Source organism: Nesoenas mayeri (assembly GCF_963082525.1).
Source record: "Nesoenas mayeri genome assembly, chromosome: 5".
NCBI lineage: Eukaryota > Metazoa > Chordata > Aves > Columbiformes > Columbidae > Nesoenas > Nesoenas mayeri.
Genome location: NC_137548.1, coordinates 40,985,313 through 41,010,664, shown reverse-complemented (window position 1 = coordinate 41,010,664; position 25,352 = coordinate 40,985,313). Strand labels below are relative to the sequence as shown.

The window sequence follows — 25,352 nt, the reverse complement described above, 5'->3', positions numbered from 1 at the left end:
AGAAAAAAAGACACATGAGAAGGTGAAAACAGGTATTAGTCAGTGTAAGAGAAGCACATTAGAACAGCAGAAAACAGACAATGAGAAAAAAAAAGAAAACAGCATCATTATGAGGTATAAGGGAATGCAGGGAGAATATTTAATCTGTTCAGAAGCAAGAAAACTACAACACAAGATGCCAACTACATAAGAGGCCACAGTGAAAAACTAAATTGCACACATACATTAGTTGTAGCCTGATGCAGATTGCAAACATGTCAAAAGGAAGAGAATCTCAGCAGTCTGCACTGAATTTAATCATGGGGCACATGTAGTTCAAACAGGAGAAAAGACATCTGAGACTCTCAAACTGGGATAACACACTCTCTTGTCTGTCCCAAAACACAGCAATGGTGTTCTATTGATCATTAAGCTAACCCATCCAGCAAGCCTTTGTTCAAGCTATTTACCATATCTTCTCATTCTGATTCCCATAAACAGCTCAGCATGAAATCAAAACCAGGCACGTAATGATTGTCTCACCTCATCATCAAGTGACACCAGCAGAGCCCGGAGAGCACCAACAGATGCTGCCATGACGTTATCCACTGCATCATCCAGTGAGAAGCGGAGCAAGAAGAGAAACCCAGCATCAAGCAGCAGACGCAGAACGCTGCCCTTCAAGGAGGAAGCAAACTCTCCAGCCCTGGCCTGAAATGTATGCCACACAGAGCCAGTGTTAAAGCTGTCTCATCTCAGCTGGGTACATCTCAACATTCTGTGTGTTTGCCTCTTGCATTTCTGCTGTGAAGCAGGCAAACTGTGTGCAGGTCATTTTTTTTTCTTTATTTGCTCCTTCTTTCATTCTACAGAGGCACACAACTCCAGTTCCTTAATTCAAGAAACCCTTCTTTCTAAAGTCTGGACCCATCTTCTGTCTTCACCCTGTCCTGCCCCATTGTTCTTCTCAAAACCACACTGTTTCTTCTTCTCTGCCTCCACTGCTGTTGGAGGAATGTTAGCATTTCCCCTTAGAGTTAGGTGGAAATGTGCACAGAAGTAGATATTAATTTGTTTTATGTATTGGCACATTGCTTTAGGAGTGGGCTGGTTCATTCTCATCTCCTACAAAACAAGCACATCATGAAGCTGGCTCAGACAACAGGAGTGAGAGGGTCGTTGCCAAGGATAGGTTTGTCACAAAAACAACACCAAAAAACCAAAAAAATTTGTGTCCAAAGAAACTACAGAACTGAAGTTGCAGCACTGCTGCTGAACAACACTTGGAAGCATCTCCCTCCAGAGAAACCTGAAACTCAATCTGTTATGCCTCAACACTTAACTTTCCTAACAGTAGATAGATCCTCAGTGAAAAATAATGTCCTGTTGGTGATTTTACTCACCTTCATTGAACAGTAGAAAGCAAACAATTGGGACCAGAGAATCTGGGCCCTGATCTACCAAAAACTTGATTATGGGGAGAAATTCCATGGAAAGTGACTTACCTTTTGAACAATACGACCCAAGACCTGTAGAGCCAGTGTCCTCTGCTGAATAACTTGGCTGCGAGACAAATGAAAGAGCTCTTGGAGAGAATAACCAGCCCTCTGAATAGGAAGAAGAAGAAAAAAAAAAATCCACATATAACCTCAGCAATAGGTAAAAATAGGCTCTTTAAAGTAAGATTAACTGTAAAATACTGCATAACAGGAGATAAACTGCAATGCAATGTTGTTTGATGCTTTGTAGCAATTGCAGAAGAGGTTCTAATCATCGATGAGACGGGAGAAAACTGAACTTAAGAAAAGGATGTCTGTGCACCTTTTCCCAACACTACGGACTCTTAATGGCATTACAGAGAAAAAGCATTAGTGGAGTTTTCTGAAAGTAAAGCAGCTAATGCATGCAGACCCGACTGCTCTTCAGGAGCTTGTTTCAAAACAAAATGATCCATCTGCACTTTCCTAAGGTTTTTGTCGCCAGAAAACCTCAACACAAAAGGAGTCTGCCAAATCAAACACAGAAAATGGAAATGGGTGTGCCCTCTCTACTGTATGACACCTACCTCTGCCTCTTCTCCGTGGTGATGCAGGCCCAGATGTGTTGGTAAATCAGCATCTGCAGGGATCAATTCTCCTTTTAAACTGAATCGAGCTTGCATTCCCTACAATGAAAGTGTGGAGGAAGAAATAGATTATTTCTGTTGCCTTCCACTCTATTCATCACTTAAAATACTACTTCTTGCATCAACTGCAGCAAGGGAAGAGTTCAAAAATTCCCCAGGTCAGGTCAAAAATTCTTAAAAAAAAAATCTTCTCCACTCCTTCCTTATTTCTTAGCTTTCAGACCTGTTTCATCCCAAATTACAGTTGCTAAACTCACTTCCAAGCTCTCCTGAGCCCTACAGACTGAACTGGCCACTTATCATCCCACCTTGTGGAAGAAACTGGGGAAAACTGATGAAATCTTACAGACCGAGTAACTAGACAACTAGGTTTTAAAGTCTTCAAAACTGCTACTGCTAGAAGCATGATCCAGACACAAACAAGAAAAACACCAGTTTCTGCATTCAAACCTTTTTGGTTTTCTTCTGCCGGGGTGAGGGCAAATCTTTCATCCATTCCAGCTTCTCAAACTCCACATTGTCCATGTGAATCCATTCCTTCTTGGGCTTCACAGGCAGATCATCATCTTTGCGGGGCGATAAAAATGGCATTCTTACCTTCCAAGGCAGGAATGAAGAAAATACTATTCCCCCTTTACCAACCTACTTGGCTTAAAGACAGCATCAAATATAGGATTCATGTAAAATAAGAAAACAATTTTCAAACGACTGTTAGCTGAGGCATAAACATCAAAGGTTTAAAGCTGTTTTCATCTTTCATGAGAGCTAGAAGAGGAAGTAAACAGCACTGTAATGAAATTCATAGACAAGGCTAATTTGTGAGAAGTTCAACAGAAGTCAGGACATAAATATGGCAAGTGATCAGAACCAGGTCAGAAAAATAATTTCAGCCCTACTTTTGAGAAAGCAAACTAAAATAATCCAAGGAGGGAGGTGTTAGAGGAGGTGTGAAATGACTCAAAGGTATTAGTGCAGAGTGGTCCAAGCAAATTATTGGAAGCAAGTATGATTTCAGCCTAGATACACTGGAGAGAGCACAAACACTACTGTTCATGATCCTGTCACATCTGCTATGCTGCTCTTCATTCTGTGTCCCCTTCTAAAGGCCTGAGGAAATCAGCTTGGCAAGAGAAGATCAAAACAGCTGAAAATTTACACAGCTTGCCTGAGAAACAGCTCAGTGGGGAAGGTGGACAGTTGAATAAGAATTTGAAAGATGCAAGTACTAAAGGAAGAAATCAGTGATTTAACTATATAAAGACCTTTGACTAGAAGAATTTGAGAAACAAGATATTTATGCCTGACATCACAATAGTTGCTCTAGGAAAGACACAGATCAGGACGTGCAAGAATCTCACAAGTGAAGGGATAGGAAACATGTAACTGGAAATAATCTGAACACTAGGAAAGGTAATGCTACTATACCGTAGCAACATGAAGAGAGATGAGCTCAGAAGCCTTCGCTATCTCAAGAGAAGACACTTCTAAGGATAGGAACAGGCAAGTCTGAGGGCATGAAAAGCAGCAGCATCGCTCCTGCTGGAGTGGCCTAGAACTTACTTGCATTGCAGCTATTAATCCTAGTGCTCTAGTCTGCTCTTGCAAGGAACAATGGGTCCCACTGAGATGCTCTTCTTTCAGCAGATCTTTTCCTGCTGATAACTGGACTGAAACCTAACCTTTTACTTTCCTCGAATTAGCAGATAAACTTTCAGGAAGGGCACTCATCCTTCCTAGGATGAAGCTTCATCCTTAAGATCAATGTAGTATTGAGTCAGGCAAGGAACCAAGCACAGCGTTATTTTCCCCAGCCGGAAAGCTGTTCCACAGAATTTCAGCCAAAGGCTCAGCACACATTTCAATTGAAAAGAAGGAAAAAGCATCTGAAATGTAAGAAAGTAGAATGTTTGTGGGTGGTAGGTACAAAACTAGAGGAAATAAAAATTAGCAGAAAAATGAAATCTATTGACACTTGTAACTCAACAAATTGTTTCTGCCTTCTCCAAACTGATAGGGTTGAGTTAATCAATGTATTAGTTTGACCTTTACTATTAGGATCTTGCCAACAAGAAAAGATGGATACATATTCCGAGACATCAGCAGATTGTTCATTTACTGAGAAATCCCTCTACAGAAACACAAGCTGACAGTGTGAATGCAATATCTGTCCTGAACTTTTTCAGACTTGGGTTATATTAAAGGCTACCATCCAACCTCTTCCCTTCCTGCTTTGTTTCTCCCCTTTGTCTTGGTGCCAGAATTTACTTTTCCATTTGATAAGAGAACAGGTTGCTGGAAAAAGGTTTTACTATCTTATTAGAAACAGTAGCCTTTTATCTCATTAGAGAGGCAGGTTTGATTTTTGAGCAATCCCATTACTTTGTGTCATCATCCTCTCCCTGGGAAAACTCAGTATGATCATTTCTGCTGGGTTATTCATGATGACTTCACCTCTGAGCACAAACGGATGCAAAACTAAACACTAAGTGCTCATGTCAAATTAATATTTTACATCTCCTGTTGGCCCAGATGGGCTGCAGGCATAAACTCAGGTGCTTCCCTGGGTTTTATAACTGTGATCCAGCTCATCCTTTCCTTGTTATTCCAAATGTCCTGGGAAAGCTTTTCTCCTTTCCTGTGCAGTCTTCCATGGAAGCAAAAGATATTATCAGCACACGATGCTCTGAACACTGAGCTGTTCCCAAGAGCACTACTACGATCTTGTTCAGTCTTTACAGGCTGAACAACCCACTTCTATTGCTCCCAGGCAAATAAAAGAATGTCATTTCATCTGGTGCAACTTGTGCACTCGATTGTTCTGGAACTAAAAATAGTCCTTTTGATTAAGATGGATTCGTGGAAAAATAAAACTTGGGGAGAAACAGCACAAGGACTTTTCAAGTGTTTTCCTCGTTAGAGGCTAATCAGCTTTCCTTCTCCTGCACGTGTACCCACATATACGCTCACAGAATCATCCCTCTCATCAAGAAAATGGTAAACAGTTGTTATCTCTGGTAAACACCAAGCTGAAATCCAGGAGTGATTCAGAGACCTCTTTAATCAGCCTGCACATTGCACTGGGACACAAAGAATGCATCAAAAGAGAGGATCAAGAGATGGAGACAGCCAAAAAATGACATGAAACGGGAAGAGAAGCATGCTACCGAGAGACATGCTATGAACAAAAGTGTGGGGAAGAGGAGAATGGGAGCCTAAACTCACACAGAAGAAGAAATGGCTAAAGAAAAGAAGAAAAAAAACTGCAGAGGAGAAAGCAACAATAAGAGGGAGAAAGTAAGGGGAAAACACTTATTTTCTCTAGCTGCTGGGGATAAAATAGCTTTCTCCTCATACAACAGAACTCTTTAATACTCAATGTATGACTGTAAAAGGCAACAGCTCTGTACAATTCTTCCAAAAAAAGCAGAACAACACTCTAACCTTAATACTTCCCTCCATCCACAGCACAGAGGAACCATATTCTGTGGAAATCACTGTGTGGGCTCTGAGACACAAGCCACAGAGTGGGGCCATCAAGTGCAGCATCATGATAAGACACAAATGTGTTATATGAGCAATTTCCCTGAAGTGAGATTAACTATCATCTCCATGCCGGCCTGTGAGCAAATCACTAATTCTTACCTACCCAACACCCTCTTGTCCCCAACTAATCTCACAAGAAAGTATTCAAGCAGCAGCTGAATCTCACTACCGCACTCTCCTGTTCCCTGTTCCTGACTAAACAGAAGAGCGATGATGCCTACTGGTTAAAATACATTTTCACTTCAGAGACCTCAGAACAAACTTCAAAATCAGAGCAAGACCTCCCACTAAATAGCTCACCTTCGTGACTTTGTATATCACCCTTCTAATTTATGGACCCCAACTAGAAATAACAGAGATGTTCCTTCTTCAACCTAAAGTATATGTATTTTTTTTAATATCATGATAAAATTCTGAGTTGGATAACTAACGAAGTGCCACATCAATCAATTCTGGATTAATGCAAACACCATATAAACCTTAATTCATGTTCAGAACATTAACAACATGCACTTTGTTTCTTACCTGTGATTTCTACCTTCATATTTTCTTCCTTCCTTAGAGATTCTTCCAGACCTGACACCTGCATGGGAAGAGATGATCCAACATCATGCTGAGACACAGGCAGAGATTCCACAAACTCCTCCGATCTGTTCTGTTCCATTTTAAATTCCTTTTTCTGGCCTTCATTGCCACCACGTCGTGACTTTAAGAAAGCAACTAAGCTGGAATCTGCAAGTGTTGACAAAGAGACAGACGGAGAAGTGACAGAAACTCTCAAAATAGTTGATATACTTATAGCTCCTGCTATTTATGTTTTAGTCTTTTCATTCCCGTTCCACATGCTTGCTTCTTCTGTACCATCACTTCAAACTGATGCACTTAACTGTTTCATGACCTCTTGAGCATATAAGCTGGGAACAACTGACCAGTGGAACAACACCAGAGGAAGAGCTGAAAAATGGTTTTCAAGGTAAAAGAAGCACAAAAAAATGAATTTATTCTCCCAAGCTTACAAATAAAAAGATAATTGTTTCTTTCCCCCTCAGTGCCACTGAAAAGGCACATCCAAATAAGACTATGCATGGTGGAGAGAATTCTGGTGTGTGATTTATGGGAAGAACCTGACAGTTTGCCTATCCTGCCTGCAGACTGCTCAGTGGCACCAATCTGAACACTATGAGAATACACGGAACAGACACCACAAAAAGAATTACCTGCTCTTCATTGAATTGCATTAGAGCTACAGTGGGTGGTCTAGATATTATGTTAGAAGAAGGAGATCTTGTTTGTTCTGAACTGACTAACCATCCTGAGAGTCAATTATGATCTGACAACATCCAGAAAACAGACATGGCCATTCTCTTCATGCTTCGGATGAGAAGAACATTTGAGAGGTAGGGATGTTTTGAATGACAGATAATATTTCTATGACTCTAAAAAAGGAAAATGTCACATGATCATCAATTTACTTTCAGATCTGCTACAGATCTCCCATGTCATTTTTAAAGGAGCACACTTTCTCTTAAAATACTCTTAATCTAGAAAATGGTGTAGAGATGCTTATGCCAGAGGTGAACAGTAAGGGCCTGTTCATTAAGCTTCTAAAATGTACAATGACACCCCACTAAGCAGTGTCAGAGATGTATAAAGTAACACAATATAACACCTGCACTGGTTATTTATTCATTGAAGGACAAAGGACAAGCAATTCAGAAGTGCTCTGTAGCTGAGAGAAGTTATTCCAATAAGGAAATGACTCCCACATCTCTGAAAGAGTTCAAAGAGGATGCAGGGATCTATCCCACCCCTGTGATTGCTACAGTCTCCTCATGATGCAGTTGAACCCTCCTCAGCCCAGTCTCATTAAAGCATGCATTTTTTTTCCAGAATGCAAGCAGAGCTTGCGCTTTCTCACACTTCACTGTACGCATCAAGGAAAAGATTGTATTCGTTATGTCACCATTTCACTCCAACGGTGACAAACAAGTCACTGATTATATCAAAAAGTAAGCCTACTTCTGCCCAGAGTCTCCATGGGCAAAACCAGAACAGCATTAACAATAAGACCCTGAAGACACTGCTCAGCATGGAATTGACTATCCATCCTCATACTCCACACCCTAGAGTCTCTACTATGTCATAACTAAGAGGTTAATTCAGAGAATGGGCAGCATTAAACACCCACAAATTATTCATGCTCCAGAATATGCAGAAAAAGTCTCTTAAATCCACATCGCTGTGCCTGTCCAGTTCCCAAGTTCATCTATAAACCAGCAAGTTAGTTTAGGAGTTACTTCATCATGTATAATTCCCTAACCACAGCTATTTCAGGAATGCCAGAATTACTCCCACTTTCCTTAAGGCCTCAAAGACCGAAAGAGCTACAATTTTAACCCATAGAGCATATAAACAAATACACTGGCTTAGAAAATAATCTTTTGTTCAAAAATGTTTTAAGTACATCCTATCCTTTTTAAACTCCCTAAGTATTCACTTCCCTAATATCCCAAAGGACAGAATGGTGGGGACAAGGAGCAAAGATCAAAAATCAGTCACAAGAAGAAAGTATATAAACAAGACATTTTTCAGGTAGTTTGGAGCACTCAGCTCTCTGAAGGAAGGATGTACCTTAACATTCTGTCTGCAATTAATTTGCACAGTTCCTTTGCCACCTTTCTGGTTATGCCCATGCTGCTTGCAATGTCAAGATCATTAATATGATCTTTAAGTGAAATCCACAAGAGACTTATGCATCTAAAATGCCACTCACACCTAGATTTGATGCTAGAGAATCTGAAATTATGAGAATTTCAAAAACCCTTGTCTGCCACCTACATCTGTACATCCCATCTTCTTGAGCACACAAAATCACTGAAACCAACACAAACAAGTTTTATAGTGCTGTAGATCACACAAAGTCTTATCAAACATACCACACTCAGTGTTGCCCCCCGCCTTGTCACCAGCTGTGACAGGCATCCCCAGAGCACCACTGTGGGCTCCAAACCACAGACCAGAGCCCTGCCAGAACACCTGTACTCAACAGCCAGATAATTAAAAAACTTTTTTCAAAAAGTTCACGACTAGTTGTAAGCTTTTCTGCTCTACCAAGTACAGATTTGAATTGAAATCTCTCACATGCCCACATGTTTTCCCTGTACACGTATTGACAGTTCTGGCCCAGTCTTATGTATTTTGGTAGGGAAGACCAAGAGCTCTCTCTCACCTCAGCATTGCTACACAGCCATCCTAAGAACAGCTTTTCATTCTTATCTGTTTCAGACTACTACATTTTAGGACCTCAATACATGTATATGTAACCAGGTATGTGGTATGCAAAGTAAGAGAGCGCATGGACCATCGTATTCCACAGCAAAGGGGAGACAAGACAGACTTACACTAAGCCTTCCCTCACTGAGAAAGAAATGCTCTTTAACTCCTTCACACCGACTTCTTATTCATAAGCTACTGACATGACATGGAAGTTAGATTATCCACATATGCAATGAGCAGGAATCCCAAGCTCCCATCTTTGATCTGTGAATTTGGTAAGACTTCAGGACACCTATATATTCAGTAAACTTCCCCATCTCTAGAGTTCATGCTGAGAAACACATACCCAGCTGAGCCAGAAGCCTTTTCTGCTCCTGCAGGATCTCTTCCTCAGACATGGACTGCAGCTTCTCCAAGTTCTCTTTGTGAATAGCTTGAGCTTCTTGCTCACTCATTTGGCTTCCAAGACCCTCTCCCGTTATGAGACAAGGCCGCTGAGAGGTCAAAAAGTCACCAGCTTTATCTGTAAGATTTGGTAGAGAACGCAGTTAGTGATTTAAGTGTCTACAACATCAGGAATGCATCTCAATTTTGTCACTATCAGGCTTGCATTTTTTTTTTTTACCTTGGTAACCAAATTAAAATAGGAGTAAAGAAGTCTAGTTTAGCTTCAAACAAAACTATCATCCCAGGTCACAACAAAATGTCTTTTCCACCTAGATTCTTGAGGAGTTTGGGGAAGTATGGGGGAAAAGGAATTTTGTTTCTTTGATGCAAAACAGCAGCAACACAAGGTAGAATGGAGCATAATTCACAACTGGTGAGTCAGGCCTTCTCTGCCCAAGAACACCTGAACTCGCGTTTGTATATCAGCTGAACCATGACTTAGTAAATACCTGTTGAGTGAGAAAGTTAATTAAAATGATTAGGTAAATAGTTTCTGGAGTGATACAGGATTCATTCTCAAGAGAGGCATATTTGCTTCTCACAACATCCTGTATTCACCTTTAAGGATTAAACACACTAGGAGTTCCAGAAGGGGGGTTATTTTTCCTACCCTGAACAAAATCAAATTTCCTTTATCATCTGATCTAAATCCCTTCAGAAGGCCCATTTCCTTTAACTCTAGCAGCAGGGTAGCATTCCTTTGGTCAAAGTGAGACCCTCCAGCTGTCTGTAGCCTTGCTACATAATGACTTGACTTGTGGCTTTATTCCTTATGTTTTGTTCATATGCTTCACATAGTGACTTGGAACATCCCTAAGACCCCAAACCAGCCAACCCTGAAAGCATCAAATCGCTGTTCAAACCGCAGTAATGACACTCACCACAACATCAGTAAAGTTTGATGTTATTTCCACAGCAATTGCCTTGTGTATTGAACAGAAAGAGATGAGAAGACAGGGTGGCCTAGTAAAAGATTCAGTAAGCTTCCCACCATCATCAGCTGAGTTGAGAGTTACCAGCCACAAACACTTTATTACTACAAGAAATTGAGCTCCCCCTCTTCTCTTGCTTCTAGTGATCCTGCCACAAGAATCTTGCAGAGGAGGCCAAGCCATTTTCTGATCCCTCTGTGGTAGTGCTACATTTTAGAAGTGTTCTACTTCAAGAGGATCACAGTTACAGTGCTGCTGTGTTTCCCTTTGGGATCTCTCAGAAAGAAGCCCAAATGCACAATTGTAACAGGAGATACAGCAGGCACAGTATATTGACCTGGATGGCGGATTTGTGCACGCACAGCACAACACATCTGCGGGTTCTCTCACCAATTCTCTAACAGAGGTCAGGGCAGACAGAAACCTTAGCCAAATGGCAATAACCCTCAAATGACATCTGGCCTCTATTTCAATGTGAAGACGGGTGTCAGGAAAAAAACCAGACACACAGTGGTCCTAAGCAAATACGACTGCTGGTACCAGTTGAATTTTGATTTGGTTTCATCCTTCCTTGTCATGTTGCTGTCAGATAAGTAACTGCTGGAGGTGGCACTGAGTCATTAGCACTGCTTCACAGCATTCCTTATGGAGCAAAGCCACAGTCGCATGGCAGTCAAGCTGGCAATGGAAGACTAAGCTTTCAGCTTCTAGGTAGGAGTGAGAACCTGAACCACAGTGGTCTTAAACACCTTCATCAGACACAAGAACAACTCTCTTCCTAAAATCGTAGAAACAAGAAAAACTTTACATGTAACAAAGAGGAAGAGGAGGACGAGAGCTTTGAAAAATAAATCTATTTGGCTCTGTGTGAAGCAAAACAGAAATCAGTGAGAAAGCTAATCTAATTTTCAGAATGTTAATTTGGATCTCGGACCATTTCAAATCCTTGTCACATCACAGACATTCCAAGTGAGCTCGAGATTCCTAAACTGAGGGTAACAGTGACACCCTAATTTAAAAATAAGGAGCACTCACGTTACAGTTACTAAGGCTATATAAATATGGTAGGCTGGATAAACAGAACCTTCTCCACTTACCATCCCTGATGCTGGGGAGAGGTGCCTCTCCTGCTGATCCCTCAGGATCCTGGGCATCTGGAGCAGTTGATGTTATTTGCATGCACTCAGCAGTGGAGGGAGCTGTTGCTGCCTTTTCAGCAGCTCTTCTCGCTGCCATCTTTTGTGCAAAGATGCTTTTTCTTCCAGATCCCACCTTCACCTGCAAACAGGGAAAACATGTGGCACTGCTTTCCCCTCCAGACTCCCACACACACCTGCAACTAACAAATGTATAGATCTAATCCTAAAGACACTCTCAGATCAGACTTTGTGACACGACACAGAGAAGCTGCTGGCAGCCACCTGCCCCTTTCTGTGTCAGTGCTGTTCCTTTTTCAATGCAGAGTTTAACGCTAGGACGGAGAGATAAAAAACATGAATATTTTTGCTGCCTAAGGAAGGAAGATGATTAATTATATGTGAATTCAAGCCAGGCAAGTGCACCTAAAATATCACCAAGCACAACAGTTCCAGCTTTCCTGCTGTTTGGAAACCCCGCATAGCTGAATACTTTGCATTTCTGAGGATAAATGGGGCTGTACTGTACTGTGCTCACCACATGCTTGGAACAGGCTTCTCATAAGGTGATTAGAGAGCAGCAGGGTGAAGAGATTTACACAGTAAGAGCTGGGCAAGTGGTGCTAAAATAATCCTTACTAAATTACTGTGTTGCTTGCCTAGGTGATGGAAGGGCAGGGCTCTCAACAGCTTTGCACAGGATGCACAGGAAATCCAAAGCAGACTAAGCAAAAAAATTCTTGCAAGTCCTCAGTCCAGAGAATAAGCTTAAAATGTAGTCTGAACATTTGGTAGCTGCTCTGTGTGCTCTTGTGTCAGATAAACAGAACTGGTAGTTTAAAAAGTACTACTCTTTCCTTCAAAAAAAGATGTCCTTCAAAATAAGGTTTCTCTTCAAAGCAACCACAGCTGTCAATCACATATCAATTCCCAGCACCTGACTCCCACTCAGCGAGTGGCCCTTCCTACTACAGCAAACACTGATGACAGCAGCCATGGCTTCCAGTTTTACAGCCTCAGAAAAAAAAATCAAAATCCAAAAATCTGCAAAAGGATAATCTGTGCAACTACACTCAAATATGATGCCAGCAAGAATCAGATGCAATGTCAGTAAGTACAAATTTAATCAAACCTGGTGGACAAATGAACAGTGATTGTTTCTCAGAGGAAAACAAAAAGAACAGGATCAATTCTATTACAACAGCACAGATTTGATCCACTTCACTGAAGATGGGGAACACTGTCTTTCCTAAACCAAAGGATTCCAGTGTCATTTAACTGCAGGGTATGGAGTGCATACTTGATGGCAAACTTGGTAGGAGAACTCTCTCCGATGATAAGGTGGTAATGCCACCTTATATATATGTTGAGCCAGCTCCTAATTTCCAGCATGCCAAGCCACTTACTCTGAGCCCTACCACCCACCAAGCATTAGGCTTTGTTGTGGGGAAGTTTTAATAGTTAATGAAGGTAGCATAAAACAGCTTCTCCCAATCTTACCTCACTTTTTATCTCAGAGCGGTGAAACGTCCTTGGAAATGGAACTCCCGTGGGCACTGGCATAGTCACTGCTACTGCACTTGTGTCTCGTTCCTGCAGGAAAAAATTAAAACCCTGTAGAAACCATTGCAACAGCCAGGCATGCTTACACCATTTAGCTAAGAGTGAACTCAAAATCTCTCAGCTCTGCAGGTCACAGGCTTTCTGCTACATCACTGCCAGGCTCAGAGTACCTTGAGCTTATTTAGAGCCAAAGTGAGGCTAACTGGCAAAAGGCTGGGCTGCCAAACTCCACCCATCACTCAAAAAAATCAGATAAAGGAAAACCTGGGCCAGTGCAGAGCAATGAGAATATCTCCCTTAAAAAGTCCAGAAACTCACCCAAATCGACACTAAAGCACGTGCCTGCATGCAAGCAGCGTGACCTGTAGGCAGTCTGGACTGGAGTAGAGATTCAAAACCATATTTAACTGATAGCAAAAATACACCTAAAGAGCTTTTTCTTTCAAGGCGGTTCAGGACACTGATCCACAGTGTGTCATTACACTGTAGAAATAAAAAGCAGCAATATAACCCTTCATCCTTGTCCACTGCTTAGTCAATAGCACTCACAAAAAACACTAGACCGTCACCTAAAACCAGACATACAATAATTTTGCTGAAGACTGCTGTAATGTGCCGATCGTGTCTCTCCAGTCTTTCCTCTGGATCTTCATCCTCAAAGTGGACACAGGTACTTTTGATCTTGGACTTTTTTGGAGGAGCTGGAGTTAGAGCTGGAAGAACATCAGGAAAATCTGGGGAGGGGAAATAATAATTAAAAAAAACAAAAACAAAACCCACCACAGTCAAGCATAAGTACTGTGCAATAGGTACTATACCAAAGGGTGCCTAATAGCATGTATTATTGTTTTGATGAGAAACGGTGATGAGGAAGTGATAAGACAAGAGTCATCTGACCTGTGCTAGGTACTGCAGAGAAGCATGCTCAAGAATTCTACTACTTATATATTGACACTAAGGTCTTTTTAAACAGCTGGAAAAGCAGGAAAGGGCACTAAGACCTGACGGTAAGTATTAAGGGAAGAAGTAAGATTGTACAGAAACAAACAATATCCTTTCAGGTTGTGTTCAGGCACAGAAAGATACATTTCCACTGCCAGCTCTAAAAGCGAGTGATTTCTATGATCATGAGCAAGCCAAAGCCACCTTTTCACTATCTATAAACTGGGACCATATTTCTTTACCTGGAACCAAGCCCTGCAAGATTTCAGCTGTTGCTTTTAAGAAAGTACCTTCAGTTTCTGAGACTATTAAGCACATGACAGAACTGTTACAGTTAATAGAGACAGAGAAAAACAAAACCGCAGGAAGGAGGCTTACCAAGCCAGATCTACTGGCTGAAAGCTGGAGCTGTTAGCAGAGATAAATCTCAAAGAGACCGAGAACAGGGTCTGGATAGATGGCAAAATAAGCATTGAGTGTCCAACGGGTACAAATCACAGAAAACATGTCTTGCATTGAGAATGGCAAGATACCACAGACGGCTGACAAATGTAGACCAAGGCAATGTGTTGGAAATGTCTTTCTTGTGGATGCTAATAACAGTGGACAAGTGCATTTTCCAACAAGGCTACAAACAATACTGCAAGGAAGACACATATGCAGGGCAAAAGCAACTCTGGGTTGAGAGGGAGGTGAAAGGGCAAGCACTGAGGTACGGAAAGAGACAGAGAAACCCAGCAATTCAAAGAACTCCACCAGGGAAACTACCATCCAACATGACTACATCCTTGTGATCCTGCAGTGGGTGTCTCTCAGCATCTGTGCTCCCTTCTTCCCCCTTCCTCTTGTCTGCTTTCTTCACAATCTTCACTGCAGGTGAAGCTCTGGCTGCCAGGAACTGGTTTTGAAAGTGCAGCAGGTCTGCCTCGGATTCCCCAGGCTTTGGTCTTGACAACATCTTGCCTCTTTCGTCTTGCAGCACAGCCCTGCGTGCTGTTCACATAGAATCTATTAAAGACAGGAAAACCGGTTACAGAACTGGATTTCCTGGGGAGAGGATGGGAAGAGCAAAGGAAAACTCTTTATTTTTGTCCCACTCTGCTGCTCCTGTACATACTGCAGACACCCTACTTCAGGATAACCCCAGGACACAATTAGTTGTACCAGAGTCCCAGACACACTGTTTACCTTATTCTTTATTGCCAAATGTGCTACTAGACAAGCCAACACCTGGTCTACCAGACAGCTGGGAGCAGAATGGCATCCATCCAGCAAAAAAACAGCCAACATGTGTATCACTGCCAGAATGCCAACAACACAGCCTTGGATTTGCAAAGCCACAGAAGCACCTGGTCCAGCACAACAGATTTTACTTACTCCAGTATTAACACCAACCAAGAACATCAGAGGCACAGTATCATGAGAACCTCCCCGCTCCAGCACACAGTCTTCTCAGGATCCTGGCAGCAGCAGCCCTATCAGGATGCAAGAGCCTGCCTATGTAGATTTGGACAATGCACTCACTCTCACTGATTCTCTTTGCTCTCCTTCTCACTCAAGTCTCCCAAGTGAAGAAAGTTTTTCTTCCTTATCTAGTCCTCCTGCTTCAGTTCCCTCTCTCCTTCTTTCACTGCCTTCTTATTGGCAGAAGCCAGGCAACTTTCAAGCATTTTCAGTCACTGTCCAGGCCAGTTTGGGTTGAAAGCCAAGGGTGGTATTTATACAGACTTTTCCTCTGTGCATATGAAAACTCACTAGGAAGGCAACTACTCCACCTCCCATCTACTGGGCATGAGAATATTCATGAGTATTACTTGACACCTCTTATTCCCAGAGCCTGGGACTGTCAATCCATTTCTCACAGGCAGCAAGTAAAGTGTTTGCAAATACATTTCACACTAATTGAATCACTGATCAGCACTAACGCTACAGATTTGACACCCTCCCACACTTGGTATGTTGAAATGTTTTGCACATATTTGATCTCTTCCACTTTTAAAAGCCCATCAGGATTCAATGATGATTTATTGCAAAGTTGGAAAAGGAAGTGGATATGGATTTTTAAAACTACAATTATCTGCCATATGGATAGGCTGTACACATGAGAAAAGCTTGGAAATGAATCTCTGTCTTAATCTCAGACCAAAACAAAGTTTCATCATTGCGCAGGCACAGCCACTGCCCTGAAGCCAATGTTTTGTCTTATGCTATTATCATACTTGATTGTAAAATATGTGGGGAGACACCTTGTGGGAAGGATGCTAACAGACACAAGAATTGTCTCATGCAGCATTTATGATCCACATTTGGAATATTTATACCATTTTCAGAGACCTCATTCTTGACCAAGGTTGGTTAGATGATGCTGGTTCCAACAGCACAAAGAGGTCCCAGGGAGTTTTACATTTGGTTGTTGATTTTTTAGAATCAAGGCCTTAGTGTAAAACCACCAACCACATAAGACCTCTTGAAATTTTTCCTGCTCCTCATTTTGTGCAAAAAAACAGATTAAAACCATTTAGACTTAAGAGTTTTGTGTACCAAAACAAAGTGGATTTTCAAAGGTTTTGAGGTTTCCAGGGACTCCATTCACTTCAGCACTTCACAACTGAGGAACCAGACCTCTTCATCCAATGCCAGCATCACAAGTTGTTGCTCAATTTCAGACATCTCAAGACGCTGACCTTAACAAAAGCTGTCAGCTCCAGAGTCCCAGGAACAACTTCCATTTTTACCAGGCCTACATATGGCACAAGCAGCAACAAGAACTTCCCTGGACCCTCTGAACAACAAAACCCTCTCCCAGCACACAGGGAAAATGCCCAACTTCTCTGCCAACACTGTCACGGACATATGTGGAACACAGCCACTAGGCAAAGGCTCCTTCAGGGCAGGAAGGGAAGGGAGCACCCTGCTCCAGTGCCCTCCTACTGTCAGAGAAGGACTCAACACAAAAACATCTGAGATGCCATTGCAGTTCTGACCAATGCTGAGAATGAAGAAATACTCCCTTTCAGCCCAGTTTGCTTGCAACTGCATAGCAAAAATCGCATCTTCTGCAGACAGCTCCTTTTTGTGAACTCCTAGCATAAGCACACACCTACTTGTTTATTTATGGAGCTTTCCGCCACAACTGGGATTCCAACAGTCATAGTTCAGTTGATATGTCCCTCTTTGATATGCATAAGTAGCACCAAATGCATCAGAAACCAAGTGTTTCATGCCCTAACATCACAGGCTTCAAAGCCCACAAGAGGATGATGCTCAGATTAACAGACACAACACACCAAGTTATAAGCAAAGTGTGTTGCTAATCTTTCTGCAATGAGCCTCTTCCACACAGGAATGTACATACACTTGTCCTAGACTCTGTGCATTGAAAATATTAATCAAAAACATAGCAGGCCTTAAACCTGCCTTCATCTGTCTGGGAAACTGTCAGGCACAAGAAGCAAACTATGCAGTCATTGTCTAAAGAGGTTATTAATAGATCTTGTTGCAGAAATCACTTTGCCAAAGTCACTCCTTAGTCCATATCAATATAGAGGCCACCCAAACATAAATAACTACCAGATAGTAAAACAGAAGTGGGCATTAGTTTGGTGCAAAAAACAGATAAAAGCTTTAAATGTGTTCTTTCCATGTTCAAACTGGCTCTAGAAACTTAATACAAGCAGGGCCTTTGACTTGGTCCTTCTGCAGTCCAGTGAGCTAGAAATTGTTGATATGCATGTGGCACTACGTGTCCCCTGGAAGCCATCTAAGGACATTAGCAACACTCACCTGGCCATCCTAAGAAGTAACTCTTATCCACCAGTGCTCACAGAAAACATGCAAGAAAAATAATACACTACTGATGATCAGCACCAACCCCAGCATAATATGGTCTGGTTACCTCCAGTCCTGCAACTGGCCACTTCAAAGCTAACTGCACACAAACTGTTTGCCTCGAGTGACCACCATCTAGTCAACACAGGCAACTTGCTGAAGATATTGTCCTAGTGACATATGTAAGGGATCAGAAATGCTGTCAAAGGACCATGAGCACCCATACCCACCAGAACATAGCGATTATTATGTGAATACACTATCATATTCTATTGTAACCCCTGTCTGCACTAAGAGTCTCAATAAACAGCTTTGTGCCATGGTTTGGACTTTCCATGGGTACTGTTAGAAAGGCCCATCAGTGCTGCAGGACATTTTACAAATGCAGCTGGAACCAGCAGTCTAAATCAGACTAAAAGAAGATACAAAAGCACAGAAGGCAATAAAGCCAGAGACTGCTTCAAGTGCCAAGATACATTTTAGGATTAACCAACTTCAGCTTAAGTGTAAGCCTAAGAAGGAAGGCCAGTTAGGACAGTAAGGGACTCTACTCACCAATTAAAGCATCACCAGTATTTCAGAGGATGGCATTTACTTTACAGAAAAAAATGAGGTTTATAATACTCCTCCAGTGTTTTCAGAAGCAGCACTTAAGCTTCTGCGGCATATACTACCAACCTCTGCCATTGCCCTCGGCAGACGTAAAACCATATAAGAATCAGGCACAACATCTATTTGAGCAAAGTACCATGCCATTCCACTCCTGTCCAAGGTTTTTACAGGTGCCATCAGGCTACAAAAAAATTGTACTTACCTGATATAAACTAATACTGCTATGTTTTTATTTTATTCTTGCTCATCTACGCCTTTTTCTTCTACAGCAGCAGAGGCCCACAACCCAAGGGAGCCACTGACATCACAACAAGAGCCATGAACCACAGTTAAATAAAGAAGAGTTAGTGAGTACATGTAAAAGCAAAGAATCATCTCTGGCTCCTACTGATTTCTGAACCCTGTCTTGTTTCCCCATCTTCAAGCCTACTACTTTACATTCTTTTGCTAAAGTTTTTTTATTTGAGTCAAAGAAAAATACAAGGTCCTGCTGTCACAATCAGTGCATCAAATTAACACATTTCTTCAGAATTTGTTGGATGAGGTAAGGAGAAGCAAAGGGTCACACCTCAGGCTCTCCAAGGAAGCTCAGCCGTCAATGGAGAGGGGTACAATTCCTCCACTCCAGATTAGCATTCATTGAAAGCCTCACTCAGGCTACTTTACAAAATAGTGACATGCGTTCTCCGCTCTGTCACAAAAAACGCTTTCTGCACACAATACTGTAATGACAAACAGCCTCAAACATCTGGGTTTGACAAGACAGACAGCAACTTTTATCTGCTATAGAGAAAGCAGATACCTGTGAAGACTCTCCTACCAGAAGGCAAACCCCAGTCAGAAGCTGCAAGAACATCTCCTCAAAGTGGCTCCGCAGCTTGCGCTGGTCACATAAGACTCAGCAACTGTTACTCTGCCTGTTGAGCACACACCATGTGCACGCACACAACACCCTGCCTCCAGAAACGCTTCAGTACCTGGCTTGTCTGAAGAGTTTCTGCAATAAAGAGACACCAGCATGGCACAAAATGAAACTAAAAGCAACAAGTTGCTATTAACAAACTAAAGAGCTGGCGCACCCCGCCGCACCCACCGCCTTCACAGCCCTCATGGGCTTTTCCTGAACGAGTTTGAATCGAAGTTCTAAGGAGAGACAGGCAGGCCAAGCCCGGCGAGGCCTCTCCTTGAAGGGAATCGCTTGGGGGAGGGACCCGGCAAACAAGGCCCCGCCGCACAGAGCCCCGGGGGCCGCATGGCGCCTGTAGCCACGCTCCTCTTCACCATATATCAAAGACGAAGCCGCGGGGCCCCTCTGGCTGCCCGGCCTGCGGCGGGACCACCGCACCCGCACGGCGGTGAAGGCTCCGCCGCCTCCCCAACCCCAGCCGCCACCCACCTGCGCTCCAGCCTCCCCGCTCACTGCCAGCACTTCCGCTCTGTCCCACCGCAGCTACTTCCGCCCGGCAGGGCGTCACTTCCGGCCGCGCTAACCAGTACCTCTCGGCCGGCAGTGTGGGCGGCGCCGTGCTCGCTCCCCTCAGGGTGTCAGGGCCGCCGCTCCCCGGCGGTTTCCCCGCGGGCGCGTTGCTGGTGAAGAGCAGCCGGCGCGGTCCCGCCGCGGGTCCCGCTCCCCGCTGGCCGGGGCTGGGTGTGGGGAGGCTGCGCGCTGCTGCTGGCGGCTGGCGCTCCCGGAGCAGTCCCGCCGCTCCCGGAGCAGTCCCGCCGCTCCCGGAGCAGTCCCGCCGCTCCCGGAGCAGTCCCGCCGCTGAACCGCCACCCGCTGCGCTCTTGGCTTGAGCGGTCCGAGTGCGGGTTATCTCCTCACTTTCTTCGGATCTAAATACGGGACACTTGCGTCCAATAGCGTGGGCCTGCACATACAGAAACACGTTTGTGTAAATGTATGGGCTGTGCTTTTCCGTTATGAGAGGGTGTTAAATGTGCCTGAGATGGGGCATTTCAGCAGAGCAGATACATAAAGCTAAATAAACATGGCAGTGATTTATTATTCATGTCTGGTTATTAATTTTTCATATATGCCAGGCTTTATCAGAAACTGCTGGAAAGCTGTCATAACTTGCAGAAGAGTTGGTTTTAATATTTGGGACTGCATCTGGAATATTGTGTCCAGTTCTAGGCCCCTCAGTTCCAGAAGGACAGGGAACTGCTGGAGAGGGTCCAGCGTAGGGCAACAAAGGTGATGAAGGGAGTGGAGCATCTCTCGTATGAGGAAAGGCTGAGGGAGCTGGGTCTCTTTAGCTTGGAGAAGAAGAGACTGAGAGGTGACCTCATTAATGTCTACAAATACATAAAGGGTGAGTATCACAAGGATGGAGCCAGGCTCTTCTCGGTGACAACCAATGATAGGACAAGGGGCAATGAGTGAAAACTGGAACACAGGAGTTTCCACTTAAATATGAGAAGAAACTTCTTCACAATGAGGGTAACAGAGCACTGGAACAGGCTGTCCAAGGAGGTTGTGGAGTCTCCTTCTCTGGAGACATTCAAAACCCTCCTGGACACATTCCTCTGTAACCTCATCTAGGTGTTCCTGCTCCGGCAGGGGGATTGGACTAGGTGATCTTTCGAGGTCACTTCCAATCTCTAACATTGGTTTTAGTACTTGGTTGCCTTTTCACCTGGGAGATGAATTGTGTGAGCATGAGAACAGACACAGACTCTGCGCTGGGCTTGGGCTGGACTAGGTGTTCCCACTATTTGAGAACCACATTTCCCCAATGCTGGAAGAAATGCAGTGCTTTCCAGTCTACTGGATCTCTCTGTTTTTTTATTCTCTCAGAAAGCTGTCATACCACAGCAGAATTGCAGCCAGAAACAAGTTTTATCCATTATGAGCATTGAAAGCACTTAAATTTATAGATATTAAGACAAACCATCCTGTGAACAGCCAGCCAGTCTTAACCACAGTGTCAGGGAGCCAGGGCCATGATGAACTCACACAGAATGGAAGTTATCAGTGAAAGTGCTGGGCAGAAAACATCTCCCTCAGCTATGCGCCTTCTGACAAGCAATCTTGTTCCAGAGATAGTGGAGTTGACAACTACCCTATTTTAGGTCATTGAGCACTTCTAGAAGTAGAAGCCACAAAAATCACTTGAAGATGCCCCGTTAGACCAACTGACTAGGTAGTCAAGAGTGGCCCCAATTCTAAACTTATTAGCAGATATTTTTCTAACACCTGATTCTGACACAGGTGTTTGAGCAGTTACTACTATTGCATCTGGTGCTTGTAGGTGCACATAGCAGGAGGAATAAATAGAACTGCTCTTAATTATATTTGGAGATTCTCAGAAGGGAGCCTCAGGAGTGTTTGGAGTGCTTCTCTGGTGCTGCCCTGCCAGGCTGCAGTTCATCAGCTAGTGGAGCTCTGCTTTGTACTCCCCGGAGATACTGGAATCAAATTAAAGTCAAACCTGGTTCAGGAATAGCAGTGACTGCTGAGAAATGTAGTATCCAATTCTTCATTTTGCTGGAATCAACTGTTACAATGCCACCACCATCTGCCACTTAATTTTGTCATTCCCACGTTCTGCTGTTTTGGGATGCAAGTTAAACCTCAAGAGCAGCACTTTCTACTCGTTTTTCTGTGGTACCACCTAGCATTGCTGGTGGCTCCAGGACTCTTGCTTCTGCAGGACTGCTCCAAAATCTATTGAAATCAACGGATTATGCCTCTGCTTGAGCCAAAAGGTGCAACTAGGATTTTAGTTTATTGCACCATTCATCTTCAGGCTGGACAAGAGAGCACCATTGATTCTACAAAACAGTTTGGCAGATGCATTGGTGTGAGCAGAAGACCTCTCACACTTCAAGGCTTTGCTGGTGCTGAACTTAGGAAGGATTTTCCGTGTGCCCCAATGAAGGCATTTGGGTTCTTCTACCTGGGCAGGGAGGCCTTGGCATTGTTTGCACTGGAACACGTTTAAGTTAAGTGTTGGAACTGTTTAGACTGTCTGACAACTGCTTATGAGGTTGAGCTGCTTTGACCTTAGGGATTTTAACAACTAGTGGCAGGTCACTTTGACCATACTGATGTTGTTAGTATGGAAATTATGTAAATGAATGACTATTCAACCAGTGAAAAAAGATATACTAAAGGTGTTACAGGATATTTGACCCTACATGTCTTTAACTGAATCAGTTCAGTAATCTAGATCATGGAATCATAGAATAGTTTGGATTGGAAGGGACCTCCAAAGGTCATCTAGTCCAACCCACCTGTGATGACCAGAGACATCTTCAACTGAGTCAGGTTGCTCAGAGCACCAACCAGCCTGGTCTTGAATGTCTCCAGAGATGGGTCATCTACCACCTCTCTGGGTGACCTGTGCCAGTGTTTCATCACGCTCATTGTAAAAAAGTTATTTCTCATGTCTAGCTTGACTCTCCACTCCTCTAGTGTAAAACCATTACCCCTTGTCCTATCAAGATGGCCCAAGTCATGAAAGAGCATGCTTTAGTTACGGTTCTTTGAGGTCATCCACCTGTCATCTTTTCCTCTTAAACCCAAGAGAGGTGCCTGTGGAGACATAAAAAATTGTGAGCTGAATTTTGCTTTGCCTGAGTAGTCCTCTGATTCTAATAATAAAAAAGGTTAACTTTGTGTCTTGCTTTCTGCTGAAGTAAGCCTGTACCTTTATTTAATACTCCTTGTGTGAATGGTCAGCATTGAATTGGCAAAACTAACGTATTACTTGAGTTATATCTAATCTGAAACTAATCTGAGGGTCAACCAGGCAGAACTGGTCAATATCCACAGACGATAATCCCACCCTGAGCGCAGGGTGGCATTCAAGCCCAACAGCCATAAGCGTTTTCCATCCCTTATGCTGGCTGCACAGATTCTGTGGCCACGCACAGTCACTCTCGCATGTGAAGTGGGCAAATAATTGTTTTTGTCAGAAGGATATGGAAATGTACTCAGAATATATTCAATTTTAATTACTACAAGACAGGAATGCTTCCCATCAAAACACCCAGAGTTTTATGTATCTTTTCTTCCTTCCATGAATTATTTGCCTTCCGTTTTAATAATACAGTTAAGAACACTATATATAGCTTATGCTCTATCAATAAATCATGCTTGTGCATCTTCATATTTATCCTATAAATTATAAGTACCAACACACTTGTGTGGATCTGCTAAGATATTCTAGCAAAGAAATTCCCGCCAGAGCATCTCTAAGAGTCACTGGAGGTGAACTCAAACATTCCTCACATAAGGAGAACCATTTTATGAGATTTTAAAAGGTCGTCAGTTTTGTCACAAGTCCTGACAATGTGCCTTGTCCCCTTCTTCTACCTTGCAACAAGTAAATAGTGTCATGTGACTTTATGGAGGATGTTTTTGGTCTTCCCAAGCGGAGAGGAGCATGAGAGCCTACAGACAAATGCTTTCTCACTGGATTATAACAGGGAAGGCATTGGGATGACAAAGACAGTAAGGCCTTGGGGGGATTAGAAAGGGTATATCTGTAAATGAGACAGTGTTATGTATGTTGCAAAGATGATAAATATTAGGATGAGTTGTCTAAGAAGCAGGTGACCAAGGAGACAGATAATCCCAGTGGTTTGTTGCCAGAAGAAACCGGAGAACAGACTAATTGGAGAGCAGGGTGGTGGGCAACACACAGGTCTGCTTGGAAATGGAGAACAGATCATGAAATGGGACACTTGTGAAAAAAGAGTTCAGTCTGATAGGAAAGATGTTCAGTAGGAAGTTGTCACCTGTGCTAAAGGTTCAACTCTGCAAGGGACTAAGCATTGAACTCGGAAGAAATGATAACGTATCACGCCTCGAAGGGGTGATTGCTCTGCACATCAGCACCAACATCTGCAGGAATCCAGCTGACAGAGTCAGAGCCCTGGGCCAGTGAAGCAAGGACACATACATAGCCATGCCACATGGAACACATCGAGACTGTTGTAGTGGAAGAACTACACATTCTTAAAGAAATGTGCATGCATGGGAGCAAAACTGGAGTGTGAGCAATGAATGGCGGCTTTCTTGCTGGTGGGAGAAGACGATAGGTGAGCAGAGACAGTGGGTGTGTGTGTGTGTCCGAATATCCTCGGAGACCCACCCACAGAGCTTTGGGTGGCTTTTTCTGCAGTTCTGGTCTAGTTCTGCAGTAGCACCTCACCAAGCAAAGGCTGCTGGGCATCCCTGGGACTAGGTGAAGCAGGGATATTTTAAATCAAACATCTACTTGCTCACCAATAAAAAGCACGTATCTGTGCCCAATGTGAATTGATTTAACCATGTGAGGGAGGGGGAAGGGTTGTGTATTTTAAGAGCCCAAACCAGCAGAGTATTACTCATCTCTAGCAATGCATCTGTCAAGCATTATGTTGGCTTTTGACAGTTAGCATGGGATTTCCTCCTTGTTGTTTGTTTCATCAATTGTTTCTATAGAAATGTCATTTTTATCAGACTAAATGAAAATATCCTGAAATAGCACACATCTTCAGCAAATAAAGATATTTCTCAGTCTATATAATGTATGCCTATCACACTGGGTTTTCCTCTCTTCATCAGAACATTGAAATAAAACCAAGCTAAAAACAAGCTGCTGTACAGCTGAGATGCCAGAGAACAGACTGCTGTGGAAATTAGAAGGGGCAGTCAGGCAAATGTGTTTCTCAAGGCAGGTCATTGAAATGCTGCCTCTGAAGAGTATTGCAGGTGAAAATCAGTGTTTGCATGGATGGCGAAGACGTTGTCATTGACGGTCACTGCTTCACAGAAGGCTTAGATGAAAATGGTCTCTGAGCTGACCCTGCCTGACAATGTAATCTGCCCCTGCTGTCACTGAGAAAAGCAACATTTCTGAAATTCAGCTTCTCTGGGCTGAGGACAGTGAGTGTTCATAGCTGCTGCTGCGGGATCTGTCTGCCAAAATCTGAGCAACATAGTGGATGCATTCAAGTCTACTGTCATAGATTTTA

The 25,352-nt window shown here is 43.1% G+C and overlaps 1 protein-coding gene across 5 annotated transcripts in view; it reads right to left on the bottom strand.

Annotated features, from left to right (window-relative positions):
• Positions 1–19,818, bottom strand: part of RPAP1 (RNA polymerase II associated protein 1) — a 43,312-nt gene extending 23,494 nt beyond the window's left edge. For 4 of the 5 annotated variants that reach the window (XR_013922164.1, XM_080344958.1, XM_080344960.1 and 1 more), the window contains exons 1-11: positions 19,780–19,818; positions 14,712–14,951; positions 13,587–13,735; positions 12,939–13,031; positions 11,400–11,580; positions 9,270–9,446; positions 6,173–6,379; positions 2,555–2,670; positions 2,045–2,143; positions 1,485–1,586; positions 523–690 (exon numbers count right to left, since the gene is read on the bottom strand). Coding sequence is in view for 4 of the 5 variants with exons in the window: in XM_080344958.1 (XP_080201084.1) it covers positions 523–690; positions 1,485–1,586; positions 2,045–2,143; positions 2,555–2,670; positions 6,173–6,379; positions 9,270–9,446; positions 11,400–11,580; positions 12,939–13,031; positions 13,587–13,735; positions 14,712–14,901 (1,482 nt within the window). In the remaining variant the exon portion in view is untranslated. The remainder of the gene's footprint in view (positions 1–522; positions 691–1,484; positions 1,587–2,044; positions 2,144–2,554; positions 2,671–6,172; positions 6,380–9,269; positions 9,447–11,399; positions 11,581–12,938; positions 13,032–13,586; positions 13,736–14,711; positions 14,952–19,779) is intronic. The other variant, XM_080344959.1, reaches the window with a different exon arrangement.
• Positions 19,819–25,352: the final 5,534 nt, after the last annotated feature.